We start from the raw sequence: 23008 nt of genomic DNA, 5'->3' as shown, positions 1-23008 counted from the left end.
TCCTTCCAGGAACTCCCCTAGGAGCCCTGTTCCACAGTTTCCTGGAGACAAGGAGATGAAGCATAAAGGAAACTATCAGACCCTGGGCATCTTCCCAGGAGCTAGGTGGTAAGTCATCCTCAGTGCCAAAATTTAATCCACCTTTTCTTTCTTTCTTACATCAGATTCTTAACATCTCAAGAACAGACAGCTTGTAATTTCCCTTATACTGCCAGGCTTGGAGGCTACCAGCCACAGAGCAGGCCTCAGTAAATATTGTGGGTGTTAAGAGCAACAAAATCTACAGAACTTTATCTTTTTAGTAGTTGATCAGTATTGGGGATGGGATACAGTCCTTCATTGCTCAAGAAGACATGTGTGGTGTTCTGGTTCAGTTATTTTTCATCTGTACTGCAATTAGGAACATGACATTATCATATATTTCAACCAGTTGTTTATCTAACTTTTTTAATTTGGAAATAATTTCAAACTTACAGAAAACTTGCAATAGTACAAGGATCATCAATACACCATTTACTCAGCTTTACCTGTTAATATTTTCCATTTGCTCCGTCATTTGTTCTGTGTGTACATGCACACACACACATTTTTTCCGACTCATTTGAAAGTAGATTTCATACATCATATCCATTACTTCTGAATACTTCAGTGAATATTTCCTAAGAACAAGGACATTCTCTTACATAACCATAGTAGTTGTCAACATCAGAAAATTTACCATGTTAGAGTACTTTTATGTAGTTTGTCACCCATATTCCAGGCGTATTAGTTTCCTATTGCTGCTGTAACATATTACCACAAACTCAGTGATTTAAGGCAACACAAATTTATTATCTTACAGCTCTAAGGTCAGAAGTCTGAAATGGCTCTTACTGAGCTAAAGTTGAAGTATCTGCAGGGCTGTATTCCCGGTCAGAATACTTTGAGTGATACTGTGTTCCAGTCAGGGTGCTATATCCACACCCACCTGTCTCTCATTGGTGATGTTAATTTTATTTATTTTTTAAAATTTTAATTCAAATTCCAGCTGGTTAAAAGTGTACTATTACCTTCAGGTGTACAATATTGTGATTCCACACTTCCATACATCATCCGGTGCTCATCGAGACAAGTGCCCTCCTGAATCCTCATCACCCGCTTCACCCATCCCCCACCCTCTCCCCTGTGGTAACCATCAGTTTGTTCCCTGTTTCTTGGTTTGTCTCTTTCTCTCTTTTTTTCCCTGTGTTTGTTTTGTTTCTTAAACTCCACTTATGAGCGATGCCATGTGGTATTCATCTTTCTCTGACTTATTTCACTTAGCATAATACTCTCTAGCTCCATCCATGTCATTGCAAATGGCAAGATTTTGTTCTTTTTGATGGTTGAGTGATATTCCATCATGTATATATACCACATCTTCATTATCCACTCATCAATGATGAACACTTGGGCTGTTTCCATGATTTGGCTATGGTAGATGATGTTATAAAGGTGACATTAATTTTAATCACCTGGTCCAAGGACTTGTCCACTCTTCTGCTGTATAATTACTGAGTTTTTTGTTTTGTTTTGCCTGCATTAAATAAGCAATCTGTAAGGAGATACTTTCAGATTTGAAATATGCTATTCTTCATCAAAATCACCCCCATAGATTCAGTAACTTAATGGCTCTTGTCTGAACCAATCTTTACAATTACGGCTACAAAATGATGATTTTCCAACTCCAGGACTCCCTCCATGTTAAGCAGCTGGCATTGATATTCTCCTAGAAGCTAGGACCTCCCCTTTACTCCCATTAATTTGTCTTTATTATTGATATGGATTCATTCCTACTTTTCAGTGGTCTGTGATTCATTATTGTCCTTGATTATTTTAGTGTTCAAATTATCCCAGCTTTGGCCAGTGGGAGCCCTTTTAAGCTGATGACTATACCTTCTACTACCCCAAAATTATTTTTAGCACTTCCTTACTTGTGGCCTACAAGATGCTCCAGGTTCATCTTGAACATTCCTTTGCCTCAGCCTTGAAATCAGCCATTTCTCCAAGGAGGCCTGGTTCCTTTTAGTGGGTAATGATATTAAAGACCAAGATTTGGGCACTATAGCCTGTTGCTAGTGGAGTGTCTTTGCTTCTAAGCCTTTCCGGCAGCCGTAGCTAGGAAACGGGGACACACACACACACACACACACACACGTATGCATATTACATACACATACACATTTTAGAAGTGACGAGGTCACACTGATACCTCCCATCCGCCCCTATAGGATCCTTTCTTGCTTTCCCTATTTCATAGTTGTACGTCCCTTCTTTCACAGTGAGGACCCTGGCTCCCAACAACAACAAATCATTTCATCATTTGCTCAATTCCACAAGACACCTAAAATAGTTTCACACTTGCTTCAGTCATAGCACGACAGGAAGCAAACCTACTAAAAATAGTTCAGGCTCTGTTTGCAGTTCTCCACCCCCACACCCCTAAAAACAGAAGGTATATAGATAAACACTGTGTTCATAAATTACTTGAATTGGTCTTCACTACCCCCAGCCCTCCACATTGTGGTTATGTTGTTCATTCGAAATATAGCCAAGCTTTTTTTTTTCCCATTTGCTTTCAGTTTTAGCTTTCCCCCTTCCCATCCTTGTTGATTTGACTTAATTTTTTGAACATGTAGTATATTAACATAGTTCCACAAATCAAAATTCTACAAAAAGATATAGAGACATGTTACTCCCTCTTGTATTCCTTCAGTGCTGTTCCCTTCCACTCCTTGTATGTGACTAATTTCTGGCCTCTCGTTTCCTGTGCTTCTTTTGGTAAAGACAAGCAGACGTATGTATGTTGCCTTATTCCCCCCTTTTTCGTACACAGAAGGTCCCGTTCTCTATATCTTCTTTTGCACTCTGCTCTCTTAACATAAGAAATTCTAGAAATCGCTCTGTGTCAGATTGCGAGATTGCGTCCGTGCTTCTGTACAGCTGCGTAGTACTCCACTTGTAGCTGTGCCCTTATCCAACCATGTTCTTGTATTTGGACATTTAGGTAGGTTCTAGTATTTTGTAATTTAAATGATGCTATAATGAATAACCTTGTGCATATTTGTTTTCATCTAGTTGGAACTGAATCTTCAGGGTAAAAGCCAACAAATGAGATTGCTGGGTTGGAGGGCAAACAGTATATGGAATAGTCTTAGGTATTGCCAGCTCTTCACAGGAGTTATCCAAGTTCCCCTTTCTTCTAACAATGCGGGAGACTGCCTGTCTCCTCACAGCCTGGCCAGTGGAGTGTATTGACACATTCTTTAATTTTTGCAATCTGATCCGTGAAAAATGGTATCAGTGTTGTTAAAAAGAAAACCATATGCCCAAGATGGAGTCACTTATGCTAGGCCAAGTCACTATACCAGTACTTAATACTTAGCCTAACTGCAGTTTCAACCTCTTCCAGGAATCTAGTCTTAACAGGTCAAGTCAGGACTTTACTGATTAGCACCAATGAGGTCATCTGTCACAGCAGCTCTCTCCCTAAAGGAAGATGGGATAATCTGCATAAGACCCCTCAGCCCTTTACCCAACGGGAAGGTGACCTTGCTGAAACAATCCTTTCTTTTCTTCTGCCAATAACTTCTTGCATCCAACTTCCTTCCTATAAGTCTTCTATTTTGTACAACTCCTCAGAACTGCCCTCTATTTGCTAGATGGGATGCTGCCCAATTCATGAATCACTTAATAAAGCCAATTAGATCTTCAGATTTACTCAGTTGAATTTTTGTTCTTCAGCAGGGTTATTTTAATTTGCATTTCACCAGAGATATTTTAATTTTAAAACGTTGGGAAAGAGTCTTGGTTGCAGGTGTGATTGTCACATACTGAAACCTTGTTGGAGGTGAGTTTTATAGAGTCTCAACTTCATGTTCTCTAGAAAAATTCTCTGAAAATAGTTTTAATTCTAGAAAAATTTAAGCATACATCCCACCCAAACTGAGCGAAACACAACTTCGGAGCCCTTCTACCTGTTTATTCTGTAATTTGTTTTTTTCCTGTGGATGTTTTAATTGGTAGGGACTCTTCTAAAGCTTTCTTGCCCCACCTAATGGGCAAGGAAGGGAATCAAGCTGCCTGTTTTTGAGTGCTGCCTTGAAACCAGAGATTCAAGCATCCACCAAGATGTTCTGGCTTCCCAGAACTTAGCACAAAACAAGATTCCAGAGAGAACAAGATATGGAGATTTATAGTCATGTTTTCAATATACTTCTAGAGCGTGGATAGATAGCTAAACCATGTTTTAGAGAGTTAATTAATACGGGTAGTTGACATTCTTTTCTTAGCTGTGCTAATTGCTACATGTGTAATCTTTGCTGACAGCTGTTGCTGTAGTCAGTCTCTAGGGCCTCAGATGCTCATTTTAGAAGTTATTTATTTATGCAGAATGGAAATAATAGTTTTTCTCATTTATAAGAGTAATGCATGCTTGATGGGGGGGTGGGGGGATATCCTAGAAATTATAGGAAAGCATAAAGAAAAAATTATTTGTACTCTCACCACTCGGTTGGTAACCACAGTTAACAGTTCCACAGTTAACAGTTTGGTCTCAGTACTTTTTAAATTTTGGCACATAGATACCCACTCTATGCACACACACATGCCTGTGCACACACCTGCACACCCACCCACCCACATTTTTCTACGGTCTCTCTCTCTCTCTCTTTCTCTCTCTCTCTATATATATATATAAAAACATATATATATGTATATATAGGTATATATACACACACACACACACAAAAGTGCCCACATTTTTCTACCTATGATAGACACATACGCTTTTTTTTTTAACAAAAATTGGATAGAATGAACTTGCCATTTTGTATTTTGCTTTTTGTCACTTAATTTACAGGGACCGTCCTTTTCTATTCAGCCTAAACTCTGTAGCATAATGGTTAATTGTTACCTAGTAGTCCTTTTATAGCTACACTTTAAACTTCTTTTTATCCCAACATGTAGTTGTTCATATTTTTTCAGATCATGAACAATGTCTATGAACACAGATTTTTGTACACCTGCATAATTATTCCACTAGCATTAATTCCTAGAAGTAGAATTGTTGAGTCTAAGAGTTCATGTTTTGAAAACTGTTTCTATTAAAGTAATACAGATACATGGGCTCAGCAGAATAATGCCATTCCATCAAAACCATCCACATCCTGATCCCTGGCACTGGTAACTGTGACCTTACCTGACTTGGTGGAAAGAATTTTGCAGATGTAATTAAGTCAAATATCTCAAGACAGGGAGAGATTATTCTGGATTTTCCAGGTGGGCCCAATATAATCACAGGGGGCCTTATTATGGAAACAGGGAGACAAGTGAGTCACAAGTGAAATGTGAGGATGGGAGCAGAGGCCAGAGCCGCCTGAGTGCTGACGGAGCCCCAGAACGCAGGCGGCCTCCAGCCTCCAGGAGCTGGCCTCGCCAAGGGAACACACTCTCCCCTAGTGTCCCTGGAGGGGGTGCAGTCCTACCAGCACCTTGATTTCAGCCCAGTGATACCCATTTTGGACTCCTGACTTCCAGAGCTGTAAGAAATAAGCTGTGTTGTTTTACGCCACGAAATCTGTGATCATTTGTTACGGCAGCGATAGGAAACTGACATGCACAGCTTTGCTGTTGTCCTAATGAAGGCTTATCTCTCTCTGCAGCGGTCCCTGCCCCGCTCCTTTGTGTCTTGAGTCCCGCTCCCCAGGGGGAGCCACTTTCACCTCTTATACCTGTGTCTTCTGGGTTTACCTCCCTGTGTCTAAATAATATGCTTATTCTGCTATTTCTTGATTTATTAATTTTAGCCGTGATTTATTGAGTTCCTCTCAAAGTCCATGAGGATTTAGCTCTCCAACATCACTACCACAACTTCCAACCCCAAAGTCTCCCCATATATTATTGTCATGCCCTTCTGGACAATCCAGGATAATCTCCTCATCCCAAGGTTGGCAGATCAGCAAACTTAATTCCATCTGCAAACTTAATTTCTCTTTTCCATATAACCAAATATATTCACAGGTTCTGAGGATTAGGACGTGGGCATATTTGGGAGGCCATTACTGTGCCCACCACATCCTCCATCAAATCTGCCAAAGTTCATCACTAACACATTCCACGCGCTCGATTAGGTCAGGGCTCCCTCCTAGAGCTCTCCATGCTGGTTGAGCAGAACTCATTGCCCTGTGGTCAAGCTACGGAGTCATCCAGGGATGGTTTTTGCTGTCTACTCTCTTGTATGGCATCCTTGTTTTCTGGGTCTCTTGTCTTCTTCACTCTTAGTATGCTCCTTTCTTTCTCTGAAGCACATCCTCCTGACGTTTCTGAAGACAGTAGTGAGAGGTATGCATTTGGAGTCCTTACGTGTCTGAAAATGTCACTCTTCCACCTTCCGATGTGATTGTAGGTTTGGTTGAGTATAGACTTCTAGGCGTAGGATCATTTACTCCCAGAATTTTGAAGATATTGCTCCATTATCTCCAACATCTAGAGACCTTACCGAGAAGCCTGATACTCTTCTGATTCCTAATCCTGTTGCTATACAGCTTGCTTGTTCTCTCTGGAAGTTTTGGGGATTTATCACTGGTGTTTTGGAGTTCATGATAATATGCCTTGATGTGAGTCTTTCTTTTTTTTTTTTTTTTTGATGTGAGTCTTTCATTCATTTTCCTGGACACTTGGTGAGCACCTTCCTTTTTTTTTTTTTTTTTTTTTGGTGAGCTCCTTCCATGTGAAGGCCATTGTCCTTCAATTTAGGGCCATTTTCTTGTATTATTAATTCAATAATTCCAGTCTTTCAATTTCTTTGTTTTCTTTTTCTCTGGACTGCCTATAAGTTGAATAGTGGACCTTCTGGAATGATCTTCTATATTCCCAATCCTTTCTGTTCTGTTTTTTCTTTTTTTAAAGATTGTATTTATTCATGAGAGACAGAGGCAGAGACACAGGCAGAGGGAGAAGCAGGCTCCCTGCAGGGAGCCCAATGGTGGGGGGAGGACCCCGAGATCACGCCTTGAGCCAAAGGCAGACGCTCAACTGCTAAGCCACCCAGACGTCCCTAACAATGTATTTTAATGTCCCTTCTAAAGAAGAAAAGACCTGTGTGATGATCTGGTAAACATCTGGGCGACATCGATGGGCCTGTTCACTTTTATTATGCCTTCTGGGAGATTGCCTTGACTCTTTTATTCAGTCTTTAAAATTTCAGTTCTCAAAAAAAAAATAAATAAAATAAAATTTCAGTTCTCGTACTTTGAATTTCCAAAACTTTTCTCATCTTTTGATTATAACAACGTTGCTTCCTCTTCCTCCTTTTCCCTTTCTCTCTCCCTTTCTTTTTCTCTTTATTCATGTCCTGTCCTTATTTCATGGATGCAGTACGTTTCTTACTGCTGTGAGAGTCTTTTACTGGTGTGGTTGTCAATGTTGGAGTCACCATTTGTTCTCTATATACTTTTCTTTCCAGGGATCCCTGGGTGGCTCAGCGGTTTAGCACCTGCCTTTGGCCCAGGGCATGACCCTGGAGTCCCGGGATCGAGTCCCGCGTCGGGCTCCCAGCATGGAGCCTGCTTCTCCCTCTGCCTGTGTCTCTGCCTCTCTCTCTCTGTCTCTCTCTGTCTCTCATGATGAATAAAAAAAATTTATATACTTTTCTTTCCTTGTCCCCTTGTTTGTGTCTTGTCTTCACAATAGAAATGCTTTTCAGGGACACCTGGGTGGCTCAGTGGTTGAGCATCTGTCTTCGGCTCCGGTCATGGTCCCGGGGCCCTGGGATCGAGTTCTGCATCGGGCTCCTCACAGGGAGCCTGCTTCTCCCTCTGCCTGTGTCTCTGCCTCTCTCTGTGTGTCTTTCATAAATAAATAAATAAAATCTTAAAAATAAGAAACATTTTCTAAATGTCTGGTGATCTTTTATTGATGCTGAACACTTAGGCTCTTAAAAGCCTTTTGGCCATCCGATGGCAGTGGCTTTGATGAAGGGTGACAGAGCAGTGTGTCAGCTTGGACGTGTGAGGAAACACACGCTGCACTTAAATTGGGCCATCGAGAAGGGCCTAATAAAGGATTGTTTATGAAGATGTGGGCAGGCATTAGGGGAAACTGCAAAGAATAGGTCAGTATGCCATGGGTAGCAATAATGGAGAGCTTTTACTACCTAAGGCTTAAAGGGCAAAAGGAAGGAGTCATTTGCAACTCATTGAGGGTCTTCATATGGAAAGGGGTAGCTGACTGGAACTGTGTCCTTATGCCATAGCCTGTTGGTGACACAGCAGAGAGAGAGCAAAGGGAATATGTACCGTGACTTCTCTCTCCCACCATCCATCTCTGCTGTCCAATGAAAGAACTTGACAAGAAGTCATCCATACTTCCAGCACCCAGAGCAGGCTGGATGAAGACCAAGGATGGAAAAGGAAGACGTCCAGCATAGACCATATCAACCTGGGTCTGGTCTGGAAAATAGAAGCCCCTCTGCGTGTTTCAGGTATAAAAATTTGAATGTAGATTTAGGGGCTCATGTGGGTGTTGGAAGAGCTAGAGACAGTGGTGAGGGTACAAGTTAGGAACAGCACCCAAAAGGTCAGAGGAGCTGACACGGAATGCCTCGGCCCAAAGCTTCCCAAAGCTGGCATAGAAGCTGCAGCAATTCTCAAGAATCTCTGAGAAGGTGCCACCACTCAGCCCAGTTTACAGTGGCAAAGTGTTCCCAAAAGCTTAATAGGGAGCCTCTGCAAATCTCATTGGCCGAGGTGTCTGGTTTCTACAACCTCTAGGAAACCAGTGTTTGGTTCCAGGTTCTCCCACATCTGCATGTAGAGGTCTTTCCTCTAGGCCCCCCCTGGTTTTTCTGCAGAAGGAGTCTCCCAGGGACGCCTGGGTGGCTTAGCAGTTGAGTGTCTGCCTTTGTTTTGGCTCAGGGCGTGATTCTAGGGTCCTGGGATCAAGTCCCACATGGGGCTCCTTACCTGAAGCCTGCTTCTCCCTCTGCCTGTGTCTCTGCCTCTCTCCAGTGTCTCTCATGAATGAATGAATGAATGAATGAATAAATAAATAAATAAATAAATAAATAAATAAATAAAATCTAAAAAAAAAAAAAAAGAAGGAATCTCCCATCTCCTGTCAGTGGCAGGGAGGGCAGGCAGGGAGGATGGCCCTACTTTGTCATTAGTGTTCTGGGAACTGGATCCTCCTAGCTTTAATGTCTGGTGCAGCAGGGTAAGCAGGGGACCAAGGATTCAGCCCCTCAGCATACAGACAGTGGCATGTCCTCCTGATTGCAGCTCTAAGCCTCACCTGGATTTTGTTTGGCCAGGGGTTTCCTGCCTGAGGTCTGCTGCAGACTCCTGTGCAGTGGTTTCCTGCTAAGCCTCTTAACCCTCCCGGCTGCTGTTTGAGTCCCAATAGTACATTGAAATGCCTAGTCCTGTGATGTTCTTGTTCTCCTTGTCCTTATGGGTGGATTCCCTCTTTATTCCTTTATCATCATTTTACTGGGATCTGAGAGGGAAGGATGGTAACACAAGTAGCCAGTGTGCCAGGATTAACCAGAAGTGTGTTTTTCTTAAGACTTTGCTACAAATTGTCAAAATAGATGCTCACTTTTAAGTCTTGAAGTAATAATTTTTAAATTTTAAATTAAAAACATTTGTTCAATTATAGTCATTATTTATTCTAAGATGTTCAAATAAGGAAAATGTGAAATAATGAAAGTATAACAACCTTTATTATTATTATTTTTAAAGATTTTATTTATTCATGAGAGACAGAGAGAGAGAGAGGCAGAGATACAGGCAGAGGGAGAAGCAGGCTCCATGCAGAGAGCCTGACGTGGGACTCGATCTAGGGTCTCCAGGGTCACGCCCTGGGCTGCAGGCAGCGCTAGACCACTGTGCCACCGGGGCTGCCCTTGGGAGAGAGAATCCTAAGTAAATGCTGGGCGTGGGGCCTGATGCGGGGCTCAATCTCACGACCCTGACATTGTGACCTGAGTTGAAATCAAGAGTTGGACGCTTAACCTACTGAGCCACCCAGGCACCCCTAACAACCCTTAAAAGCAACTTTTTCCGTTACTAAAATTACACTCATTAGAGGAAGTGTGGAACATTATCAGACGCAATCCTAAGCACTTTATAAGTGTTAGCCCCTTATGGCCTCATGCTAACCCATTTTACAGGTGAGGAGCCTGAGGCACAGAGAGGTTCAGAAACCTCCTAAGGCTGCCACCTGCTAATAACCTGGTAAAGCCTAAATTGTTCAGACCCAGGCCAATGGCTACACTCCCTCCGCTCTTGGCTGAGAAGAAGGAAGGGAAAAGGATCAACTACAGCCACGTGACACCAAGATAACCTTTTAACCTTTTGGGGTATTCACTTCCACAGTTGTAAATGTATTTTCCTTTTTTTTTTTTTAGATTTTTATCTATTTATTCATGAGAGACATTGAGAGAGAGAGAGAGAGAGAGAGAGAGAGAGAGAGAGAGAGAGAGGCAGAGACACAGGCAGAGGGAGAAGCAGGCTCCATGCAGGGAGCCCGATGTGGGACTTGATCCCAGGTATCCAGGATCACACCCTGGGCTGAAGGCAGCGCTAAACTGCTGAGCCACCTGAGCTGCCCTGTAAATGTATTTTCTAGGTTAGAAGACAGTTGTAAGTATTGGGTCTGGGTAAATATATACCCTGTGTCTTATCACTCAGTGTTATGCCATGAGTTTATACGTATATACATTTTATTGCAAGCAAAACACAAGGATCCATTTAAATTTTATATTAAAGCCTCTGAATAGCAGTGATGTGAAACAAATTGGGTTGCTTTGTTCAGTTCAGATGACTCCATAGTTTCTAATGGAATCAGACAGCTGACTTCACATTGCCAGGCCTGCTTCTCTCTCTCCTGCTAAGGAACTTGGGCATGACATTTAACCTCTTTGAACTTGAGTCTCCTCACTTGTAAAGTGGGGATAGTAACATCTTATGTGGTTGTCGTGAGAATTTAAAAGAAGACAGGAGAATATCACAGGCCCCTGTTCCTCCATAAATGGTAGGGATTATTGTCTTAATATCACGCTTACTGCCCAGAGACATTTCCAAAAGATAGATAACCCACTGGATTTTTATGTCAGGTTGAATCTTTTTACTCCTTTATCCAGGCGCTGAGAAAAGGTCTAGTCCCTATCTGATAGGCTACTTGTGTGGTGTTTACAGTTAGGAGAGACTGATGTATATATAAAACTTTTCAGAAAATGTAATTATAAGCACACGCCAGAGTTTCAAGATTCCCTCTTGGCCAGGACGTTTTCTGGGAAGTGACTGGTTAGATGATCATTGTCAGACTAGACACAGGGAAAAATGATGTCAGGCTTAAGAATGTCGCTAGACCTCTGCCCTGAGGTCAGCAGAGAGAGGGGGTGGGTGGGGAGGTAGCTAGTTTCCCCGAAAAGGGCTTAATCTCATTAAAGAATATCAGACAAGTCCTTAAGCACTTTTTTCAGGAATTCTAATTTTTTCCCAGAAGGTTATGAAATACATTCTCAAAAAGTTTTTTTCCAGACAGGTTTACTATTTCACAGTTGAATTTATGAGAAAAAGAAAAGGCAATTTGGGAATCCTCTAAGAAGAAAGTCCTGCCTCCCCAAGGTTTTCAATTTCCATCATTAGAGCATTAAAAAAAAGGAGTTACTAGCTCAAAAAAAAAAACAAAAACCCCACAATGATAGTATGTGGAAATTGTCATGTATCTTAGTATCATCACACATGCATAAAATGTCTGAACGAATATTCCAACAGAAGTTAGCTGTGATCGGTCAACTATCTCTGCAGTATTTGACAACTGCTAGATTATGGAAGATTTTCACCTTCTACAGTGTATCTTTATTTTAAAAAATTGTGGGGCACCTGGGTGGCTCAGTGAGTTAAGCATCTGCCTTCAGCTGAGGTTATGATCCGGGGGTCCTGGGATCGAGCCCCACTCGGGTTCCCTGCTCAGCAGGAGCCTGCTTCTCCCTCTCCCTCTGCCTGCCGCTCTCCTTCTCCCTTGGTTTCAATTAATAAGTAAACAATTTCTAAAAATTGAAATAATGAGCACGTATTGCTTTTGTAATGATAAACACCAAATTGGTTTTAGCAGCTCTGAGGAGTGGTCCCCTGGGGCTCCCTTGAGCCCCTTTTCTTTTTTTTTTTTAAGATTTTAGTTATTTATTTACCACACACACACACACACACACACACACACACAGGCAGAGACACAGGGAGAAGCAGGCTCCCCACAGGGAGCCCGATGCGGGACTCAATCCTGAGACTCCAGGATCACGCCCTGGGCCGAAGGCGGTGCTAAACCGCTGAGCCACCCAGGGATCCCTGTAGCCCCTTTTCATTACGAAGCATCAACCAGTTCATTGGACAGACGGACGGACAGATGGACGGACGGGCACACCGGTGGTCTGGGCTCCCCGGGGGGCTGGCTCCGTGGCTGATCACTGGGGCCCACCCCCCAGGGCCCCCGATCAGGTGGTCTGGGATGGGGTCTAGTGTCCCCATGGGCGGCGGCCACGGCCAGTCTGGGGACCACACTTTGCGAAGTGCTGTGGTCCAGGAAAGACCCTTTCCACGGGGAATCAAAGCCAAACAGAGATGAACTTCACTCACTTCCCACTTTCGCCTCTGGCTGGCCTGAAATCATTTGCGGGGAGAGGAACTCGATTTGACTGACTTTATTTAATAAGAAGTTGTGCTGGAGAAGCGTTGTGCCTTATCTTATTAACTGAGCACTTGGTTCAGGGCCACGTCCTGTGGCCTCTGGGCGTGAGGACCTGGTGGGGCTTCGCCTCCTGGGGGGGTGGGGTGGGTGGCTGTGGCCCATTGCCCATGACCCACGCCACTGGCCGTGGTTTCTCTGGACCCCGAGGGGTGACACTGACAGTGGTGGGGGAGCAGTTATTGCCATCCTGCTTTATGGGAGCAGGCAAAGCACAGGGAAAACATCCTTACTAGGTCCCGTACTACCCACCGATCACGCATGGGGTCACTGGGTTTTTGTTTTTGTGGTAGTAAAATATACATAACAAAATTTACCACTGTGATCATTTAAAAAAATTTTTTAAAAAGATTTTATTTATCTATTCATGAATGACAGAGAGAGAGAGAGAGAGGCAGAGACACAGGCAGAGGAGAAGCGGGCTCCATGCAGGGAGCCCGATGTGGGACTCGATCCTGGGACCCTGGGATCACACCCTGGGCCGAAGGCAGGTGCTCAACCGCTGAGCCACCGAGTCTCCCCCATTTTTAAGTGTATAGTCCAGCGGCATTAAATATATTCACATTATTCCATTCACCTCTAGAACTTTTTCATCTTCCCAGACTGAAACTCTACCCATTATCACTCTTTTTAAAATACACAACAGCCTTTGTTGAGATATAATTCGCATGCCATACAATCCACCCATTTTAAAGTATAGAAAACAATGGTTTTTAAGTATATTCATAGATTTGTGCAACTATCCCTGCAATACATTTGTAAACACTTCGGTTACCCCTAAAGCAAGCTTGTGCCCATTAGTAGTCACGCCCCAAACCCCAGCCCCCTCCTCCACCCCCTCCTCTACTGCCTGTCTCTACAGACCTGCCCATTCTGGTGGTTTCAGGTAAATCGAATCATATGATATGTGTCCTTTCATAGCTGGCTTATTTCACTTGGCATCATGTTTTCAGGGATCATCCATATCTAAGCATGGATACACTTTGTTCCCTTTTGCGTTCACTCTTAATAAGATTCAAATTTGAACTCATTATCTCCTTCCTGCCCACAATGACTTCCTTTTCCACTTGGTTGATGTCTCGAACCACTCAGCTTCCAAACAAGCTAACAAAATATTTCCTTCAAATCCTCCATCTGCGCTCCCTACCTTCTCCCTAAAGCCACTGCCTCACCAGATCTGACAAATGTAGTTCAGACAGGACTCTAGAATGCTAACCTCTCCTCTTTGTCAGTGTCAGTGTCGTTGCATTTCTTGCCTTTAATGTCTTGGGCCAGCCCATTGGCCTCCCACTTGCACACTCTCCATCCTCTGGTCCCACTTCTGTGGGGTCTCCAGTTCCCTTCCTACAATCAGTCTACTCAGAAACCTGTGCTCCCACCCATTGCTTCAGGACCTGGCACAGAGACTACTTCAAATTGGATGTTTGGCTGCATTCCCACTCCTTCCATGCAAGCTCCCTTGCAACATCATCTGTTCCCCAGAGTCTGAGCATTCTCACGTGGTCCTCCTTCTGTCTGGAATGCCGGCAAACATCTGTGCATCCTGGAGACCCAGCTCCAATGGAAGCCAAGTCCATGATGTTGCCTCTGGGCTTCTCCTGAAAGCTCAGGGAAAAGAGAAATCACTTTTGTAAGGCAGTTGCTACTTTTATTTCATTTCTTAAGAAGATTTTTATTTATTTATTTGAGAGAGAGATCAAAGAGGGAGAGGGAGAAAAGAGATTCCCAGTTGAGCAAGGAGCCTGATGAGGGGCTGGATCCCAGGACCCTGAGATCATGACCTAGCAGAAGGTAGATGCTTAACCAACTGAGCCACTCAGGGGCCCCTTAAAGATTTTATTGATTGATTGAGAGAGAGAGAGAGAGAGAGAGAGAGAGAGAGAACGCATGTGTGAGTGGAGGGAGGGGCATAAGGGGAGGCGGAGAGAGAGAGGGAGAGAATCTCATACAGACTTTGTGCTGAGCATGGAGCCCCAATGTGGGGCTTGATCTTACAGCCTTGAGATCATGACCTGAGCTGAAACAAAGAATCGAATGCTTAACTAACTGAACCACCCGGAGGCACCTAGCAGTTCCTACTTTTAAATCTTCATTACTGTTAAGATCAAAAGCCCTCAATCATCAATCAGCTCCCATTTTTATTTTAATTAATTTTTATTTTTAAAAAATATTTTATTTGCTCATGAGAGACACACACAGAGAGGCAGAGACACAGGCAGAGGGAGAAGCAGGCTCCCTGCAGGGAACCCGATGTGGGACTCGATCCCGGGACCCCAGGACCACGCCCTGGGCTGAAGGCAGGTGCCAAACCGCTGAGCCACCCAGGGATCCCCTGCTCCCATTTTTAAACACTGGCCTGTAGGGATGGTTTATTCTACTATGTTAAATGCCAATTATTCTATTTAAAGTTGTTCATATTATTACAATGCCTATTTCACATTTATGATCTTAAATTAACATCTGGCATTTTTGGAACTTCTTTGGAATATCGCTTCGTTCATTCTTTGTAATAATATCCTTCTTTACACATGACTCCTTGTAATTTGGGGGGGGGGTTGCGGATAAAAATGGGTAGAAAACAGTACAAGCTATATTTCTCGTTAATCTCCTAGGACTGTTCTCCTAGTTTACTATTCTCTTAGATAAAGCAGTTCTGTGAAAGAGGATGAGAAAATGTTTGAGGCAAATTAGTCTGTCCACCGGGGCTCTTTTTGTGTCTCTTAGACACAAGTTCCTGTGACTGATCAACTGGAAAGTCGAGTACTTGGGCAGCCTTTGGATTTCTAAATGGGAACACCCTATTCCAGCTTTAGAGCCTTGTTGGAGAGCACATTTCACCTTTTAGTGACTTCCTTTGTGTTTTTCTGCTCAATGCAAGCCTTTTCTACAAACCTGGTAAAAATAATCATAGTTCAGCTGTCTGATAAGCAACCTGCTTCTTTGATTTGATTAGTTTTCATCTCCATGGAGCTGGTAAAACCAGTTCTCTTGGATTTGTTGCAAAACATTGACTGAAAAAGATAAAAGGAGAAGTGAGTGGGTCATTCCAAGAGTGGTTATCAAGCCAAATCAACCGCAATAGAGCAAGCTGTGATTTCTAATTCTTTTGATGTGATCCAGATGAGTTACCTTGAACCCAGCATGTGCAACACAAAGGAAAAAGGGAAAAGCTTGCCTGCAGAATGTCAGTGGAAAGCCTCGACTGCTCGCTTGGCCTCTATCTGCCAGGGTTTCTCCCTAACTTATCCCTACTAATTTGAAAATTTGAGGTGGATTGTGCCTGCCTCAATTATTACCATGGTGTTCTGAAGGGAATTTCCCCTTTCCCTCATTTCTTCCACATTTATAAATTGGAATTCCTCTGTAGGGAAGACTTGTTCTGTCTCCCTGACTTCTTCACTTGGCTGTTTATTTATACCCCTATAGACTTAAAGATAGAGCTGTTATGATATCTTTGGCTTATAATCCAATGGAATCGTTACTTGTTGCTTGAATTGTTCCAGCTTTGGGCTTTGGGAGCTCTTTCAGGTTGGCTTCTGTGCCCTTTTTGCTTTGCACCATCGTTTTTATTGAGCACCTCCTTACTTTCTGGCACCATGAGATTTCCATTTCTCCATAAAGCTCATCAGAAGCGCCAGATAATGACTGTCTTCTGTAGAGCACTCTGCATGTAATTTCTTTTAATGTAAAGATGATATTAAAGGTTATCAAAGCAAAGTATCATTCATTACATGTAAATTACAGATGTCAAGTCCGAGTACTTGAAGAGAGTGAGCATGACAAGCTGTAAGAGCTTCATAGGCAGAAGCTCGACTGCTTTCCATTTTTATCCAAAATGTTACCACAGCTGAGTAACACAGAGGGGCCTCTTAAGTCATGTGATATCATTTTAAGTGTCACACCTCAGCTATTCTCCATTTCCAAAACGCATCATCCATTCTGGTCGAAATGGGAGTTCCGTGGGACAAAGATGTGATATTAAATGCAACTGTACTTGTTTAGCAATATTCATGAGATGAATTCATGTAATTTGAAATATTGCACTAACTATTCTGTTAAACAACACTCCTTTTAGAGGGAGGCAAGATGAGGAATTACACATCTATTCTTGTCAGCAGCTGGATTTGAATTTTGACATTAACTTCCTCTGGACTGGTCACCAAAAGTTTCTCAAAGCAAGATAAAAGGACAATAGGAACAATTCAGGAGAACCAAATAGTAAGTGTGTGTGTGGGAAAGAATATCCACTTTTGTAATTTAGAGAAATTTAAAATGAAGAAACTTCACAGTGTTTGAGTAGAATTCATACCACTTAGTTTGCTTAAGGCAATAAAATTAGGGCACAGCTCAGGATTTTCAAAAATGTTAAGTCTTGCCATCAGTCCTCCTTTGGTGATACAATGATAAATTTTTTTTTTTTTTTAATTTTTTTTTAATTTTTATTTATTTATGATAGTCACAGAGAGAGAGAGAGAGAGAGAGAGAGAGAGAGAGAGAGAGGCAGAGACACAGGCAGAGGGAGAAGCAGGCTCCATGCACCGGGAGCCCGACGTGGGATTCGATCCCGGGTCTCCAGGATCGCGCCCTGGGCCAAAGGCAGGCGCCAAACCGCTGCGCCACCCAGGGATCCCTACAATGATAAATTTATTGGGGTGCCTAGGTGGCCCCGTCAGTTGAGTGTCAGGCTCTTGATTTTGGCTCAGGTCATGATCTCAGGGTCTTGGGCTGGAGCCCCGTGTAGGTCTCTGTGCTCAGTGGGAAGTCTGCTGGAGACTTTTTTCTCTCCTTCTCCCCCTCAAATAAATAAATCTTTTTTTAAAAAAATGACATATTTATCCATACAGGAAGCATACCCAGATCAAAGAGTAGGGACAGAGTTCTCTGACTCATGAAGGTATGACTTGAAATAGACCAAAGCAAAAACAAAACACAAAAGTTCAGGTCGGTTGTCTTCACCCATGCAGAGCTGAGAGGAAACATAAACAAGAACACTGTCTTCCTCATGCAGGATAGAGAGATGAATAAGATTAAGCAGGACATGAGACAAGCTGCTGATTTTTTTTTTTTTGAGGTCTCTAGAGTTCAGCCACCAGTTTGCTGGGTTTGGAGTATTGGTCTCTGCAATATCCAGGTAAGCCATGGTGGGTATCACTGACGCTGATCAAAGACTTTGGGCCCATTGCTCTTGAATGGACGGGGCAGCCAGCTGAGGGTCCTTAGCACCGAGATGCTGGCCCATCATAAATCCAGCTCAGACATCTCCGTGTTGAACCACGCCCAGTCGTTTTCAGAGCCCCGAGTCTTCTTGAGAGAGGGATAGGGTAGCCCAGTGACCCTGGCTTTAGCAAAAAGAACCACCTCTCGAATCAAACAGACCCCAGAGCAGTTCTTCTGAGTGGGGTTCAAGAAAAACAAAGCCCTAGTAACAGTGGGCTTAGCCGGGCTCCGTGAGTTTCAGCGTTTGTCAGCTCTGAGACCCCACGCAAGGCCTCGTGGTCCTGATATGCCAAGGCAGGTAACGGGTGAGGCACCACCGACCCCGGAGCAGGTGCAATGAGTGTTCCTCCGTGCCTCCAGCATTGCAAATTCTTCATTTCGGGTTCTTTAATCCCCTCCTTAGGAGTATGCCACTGATGTCACTACTACCTTCTCAGCAGCTCCGTGGATGCATCTTTTCCCCCTTGGTTAGTGTCTTATTTAGCTTGCTCCGACACACAGGACAAGCATTTAGAAAGTTGACATTACTCATCTCTTGCTGGTAAGACCCTGACTGTGAGAGGGTTTGTTTGTTTGTTTTTAAGCCAATGAAACAATGATCGGAACATCTTTCTGCAGAAGTCCCAGGATGTAACCAATTTACCAGAGTTGCCCCCAACATCATGGGTGAAGTATGAAGACAGCCCTATATTGGGTAAGGGGTCAGCCTTTATTTGTCCCCTCTGGGTCCACTAACCTTCAGCCTCCTCCGTTTTTCAGGGGCCAGTGATTTAATTTCTTAATTGTTTTATTTTCTCTTTTTGAATGTCTCCCGTCTATTTCACTATCTCTTCCTACCACCAGATGGTGGAAAGGGAAAAGGAAATAACCGGATGGTAAATGAATGTGGTCCTGGCCGGCAGAGTATTTATGGCGAAAGGTGAAGTGGTGAATGGACCCAAAAAGGAGCTTGTGAGTTACCTGTGAATTCCCTGTTTTCATTTCGGTGCCCATTCAAAGGTCGGCGGCCCAGGTCCGGGCGTCTGTGTGGCACAGTCAGTACCCTGCTGGGGAAGGAAGTCTGCCCTTGTCTCAGGAGAGTCTTGGGAACATCAGAGCCTGGGAACACAGCTGAGCAACGCAGCCCCACCTGGCTCAGGCACAGGGCCGGGGTGAGGGGTCCCTGCGGGGGTCCCTGGTGCGAGGCGATGTGCCCCACCAGTCCTGCTACGTTCTTCTCTGTCTGCCCGAATCTCCATTCCACCGCCGGCGATAAGCAGTAGTCGCCCTTGGCCGGCCTTTCCCACGCTGCTCTGAATGGATGTAGCATTTCTCTCCCTCCATAGGGACCCCTTCTCCTGCCTTCCCAACAGCCCGCGGCGTGACAGCTTATTTTGGGTTGCCTTGATCCCCGATCCCGGGGATCATCACCCTCAGCAGGTGCTCATTCCCTCACCCACCCACGGTCTCCCCTCCCCCGCTCGTCCTCCACCTCTCGTCGCACCCTCTGGATCTGCCGCTTCCACCTCCTTTCCCACGTGCCCCCCTCTCGGACGCCCCCTCCCCCACGACCCCCCCTCCGGTCTCGAGGAGTCTCGCGGCATTTCCCGGGGCGTAAGCCGAGCCGCCGCGGGTGTGGGGCGGCCTCGCGAAGCTGGGTCCCTCTCCCGCGGGCGGTAAGGGGGGCGCCCAAGCGCCGCGGCCACAGGGACGCCGCGGGCGCCGGTCCCGCCCCGGACAGGCCCCGCCCCGGACAGGCCCCGCCCCTCGTTGGCCCCGCCCCCGCCCCGGCGGCCGCGCGTCCCCGGCAGGCTGAGCCGCAGGAGCTTCGCGGCGGCGGCGGCGGCGGCGAGGAGGGGGGAGAGCGGGCTGCGCGGCCGCGGCTGCCGGGCGCTGGGCTGGGCGGCGCTTCTTCTTCTTCTTTTTTTTTTTCGCAATTTCCACTCGCGGGGAGCAGGAAACCCGGCGCAGCCGGGCGCAGCGGGCCGCGATGCAGCAGCAGCAGCAGCACCAGCAGCAGCAGCAGGAATCGCCCCGGGGCAGCAGCGGCAGCAGCAGCAGAGGCAGCAGCGGGCGGCGCTGAGCCGCCGCGGCGGTCGCTACCGAGGAGAAAGCCGGCCCAGCCGCCGCCGCGTCCCGACCCTCGCGCCCCAGTCCCCGCGCCCCGGTCCCGGCGTCCAACCCCCGCGCCCGCCTCCGCCAACTTTCACGCTGCCTCGGCGGCCCGGCCCGGCTCGACGCCAATGGGTGAGTAGGGGACTGCCCGCGCCGCGGCGCCCGGGTGTCCACCTCAGCCTGCGGGCGGCGCGCCTGTCCCGGGACCGCAGAGTCGGGAGGACGCCCCGGGGGCAGGGCCCTGGCGGGTGACACCGCGGTGGGCACCCTGCCTGCCTCGTGCACCCCCGTTCCCTCCCACTCGCGTCCCTGCTGAGCCCGCGCTGCACGGACGGGAACCTCCGGGGGGCCTGGTCGGAGGATCGCGGGCCGGCCTGGGGCGGCTGAGGCTGAGGGATGCAGGGGGTGTGGTTGGCTCTTCGGGTGGGCGGGGAGAGTTTTGTCTTGGCCATTTTCTCGCCCCAGCGCGCCCTCCTTTGCGCCGAGGACGTGGGTCCTGGGAGCTGGTGGGCTCCGGCCCAGCGCGGGGTTCGCGGTGTCTGTCCCCCCGGCCCCCCGCGGGGGAAGCCAGAATCTCGGGGTCTCGGGGCGGCCAGGGGCTGGGGGCCGACGCGGGAGTGGTGCTGCGGGAAACGCCCCAGTACCCGGCCTGGCGCGCGGTCCTCCGGCCCTGAGCGCCAGGCGCGTCTCTGGGAGCCCTGCTCCCCCCGGCCCTGACCCCCTCTCTGCCTGCCTGCCTTCTCCCAGTGTGGCGAGCTCTCCGCTCCGTGATGCTCAAAGGCCACTTCCTACATCCTCTAAGTCTGAAGGCTCTGGGAACTGGAGCTGGCGATCCAGTCCTCGATTTACTGATCAAACAGCAGTTCCAAGTAGGCAACTAACCGTTAGGTCCCCCGGGTCCCACCTGGTGTAGACTCTGGCGTATTGGAGCCGCCTTGCCCAGAGGATCTGGCACTTTCTTGGGCAAAGGACTTGTGATTGCCTGGGCTAGCAATCGTGTGGCCCACCCAGTTAAGGTTCTTGCTGGCAGCCAGGCTCTGTCTTTCATACCTTTGGCAGATTATTTTTGGGTGTTTCTAGGCCAGGCAGAGGAAGGCTGTAGATCATAATAAATCATAATAGAGTGAGACCTTTCTGTGTTCAGGTAATAGGATTTGAGTAGGCGAGTCCAGCACTGATAGGCAAGCTATCATAGGATGCTCCCGAAGACGGATGCGCTGGAACGGGGAAGGTTTAACCCAATCAGTTGTTGACAGGCAGTTAAAATCCCATTTGCGGTCATTTGCCAAAATGGTTTTCCTTTTCTAAAGTGGTGGCAATTTGATGGCCTCTCGGCTTCAATGTCACTTTTTTCTCAGTGCCCTTCTCTGGTCCCTGCACAACCTCCAGTCTAAATTAGTTTCTCTGTTACCCTTTTTCCTATTGCACCTTTTTAAAAATAGCGGTATTACATATTTATTTGTGTTAACATTTATCTCCCCTGTCAGCTCGATGACTGTAAGGACAGAACTGTGTTGGCACTGTTTTGCTCACCACTGCTTGCTTTGGTGTGGAGCAGGCCCTCAATAAATATTGACTGACTGACTGAATGAATGAATGAATGAATGAGGGTGTATGACACTCTCCTGCCTGATGGAAGACAAAACACTTAGCTTAACGCTCTTGTTTTGCTTTGGCACCTAGTAAGATGATTTAATTTACTAACAGAAATATATACTTTAAACATTACTGATCGCCTTAGTAACAGGTTGCTTTTTCCTGAGGCAACCAAATAACGATATTTTGATCACCTTTCCTTTTTTGTGTGTCCCGAGAGGGTTGCACAAAAAAAGAAGTTAAATACAAATGTCTTCTGTGGCTGGACTGTGCTTTCTGTATCTCAGAGGGAAGAGGAGTCCAGGTTAAGAAGAAACAGACCTGTTTATTATTCGACTCTGAACTGTTTTCATTATCCAGAGCCTCCTAAGAAAATTACACACTGCTTCTGCAGTTTATAGCCCTTTCAAGCTTAATCTTTTTTTACTGTGACCATTACAAAACGGAGGGGGTGCAGAAACTGATTTTCATTTATTTCAGGTGTTAATACTTAGAGGTGAAAAGATTAAAATGAATGTTGTGATTTAATTCATTAACATGTATATAGTGGGACGTAAGATGTCTATAGTAGTTTATGGCTAAAGATTGCCTGCTATTTTCTTTTTCTTTTTTTTTTTCTTAGTGGGGGTGGGGGTGAGACAGGGAGAGAGAAACATAAGCAAGCTCCACACCCAGTGCAGATCCCAAAGTGGGGCTTGATCCCACAACCCTGAGATCATGATCTGAGCTGAAATCAAGTCAGACACTTAACTGACTGAGCCACCCAGGCACCCTGAAGAGTTGGTTGTTTTTTTTAAGATTTTATTTTTAGGTAATCTTTATGCCCAGTGTGGGGCTTGAACTCACAACCCTGTGATCAAGAGTTGCATGCCCCACCAACTGAGCCAGCCAGGCGGCCCCCACACCTGTTATTTTCTAAAGCATCTTCAGCAGTGTATTTGTGATGAAGTGCAGGTATTTAGCAATTGATTCTGTATGTCTTCTGATGGAGCTACCCAGTAGTGCCATTTCTGAAGCGGGCGTATGTCCACACAGAGGCACGGCCCCCTTCTTCGATCCCCCAAGTCTCCTTGGTTTTCAAAAGATTTCACCAGTATATCACTTTGATACACTTGCATTCTTACTTGGCCTGGTAATGATTTTTCTGTTGATGGCTAATGCAGTAAAATTGTATTATATAGTCTTTAACCTGAAAAATAACCGAAGAGCATCAAATCCCTAACTCTGAAATGAAGCCAGTTAGTTGTAAAATGGCCTCTTACAAAAGCCCACTCAGAATATGCCCTCAGAGCTTGCAGGCAGATGCCTGCAGTGCCACATCTAGGGAAAGCCTCTT

At 45.6% G+C, this 23008-nt stretch overlaps 1 protein-coding gene across 3 annotated transcripts in view; it reads left to right on the top strand.

The window, feature by feature from the left end:
* Nucleotides 1-19788: 19788 nt before the first annotated feature.
* The window catches only part of SH3KBP1 (SH3 domain containing kinase binding protein 1), a 336529-nt gene continuing 333309 nt past the window's right edge, over nucleotides 19789-23008 (top strand). For 2 of the 3 annotated variants that reach the window (XM_055337566.1, XM_055337564.1), the window contains exon 1: nucleotides 19790-20208. Coding sequence is in view for 2 of the 3 variants with exons in the window: in XM_055337564.1 (XP_055193539.1) it covers nucleotides 20205-20208 (4 nt within the window). In the remaining variant the exon portion in view is untranslated. Of the gene's footprint in view, nucleotides 20209-23008 lie in introns of all 3 variants that reach the window. The other variant, XM_055337567.1, reaches the window with a different exon arrangement.

Source organism: Nyctereutes procyonoides, unplaced genomic scaffold (genome assembly GCF_905146905.1).
Source record: "Nyctereutes procyonoides isolate TBG_1078 unplaced genomic scaffold, NYPRO_anot_genome, whole genome shotgun sequence".
Taxonomy (NCBI): domain Eukaryota; kingdom Metazoa; phylum Chordata; class Mammalia; order Carnivora; family Canidae; genus Nyctereutes; species Nyctereutes procyonoides.
The sequence above is the reverse complement of the archived record's forward strand: the minus strand, read 5'-3'. Positions and strand labels throughout refer to the sequence as shown.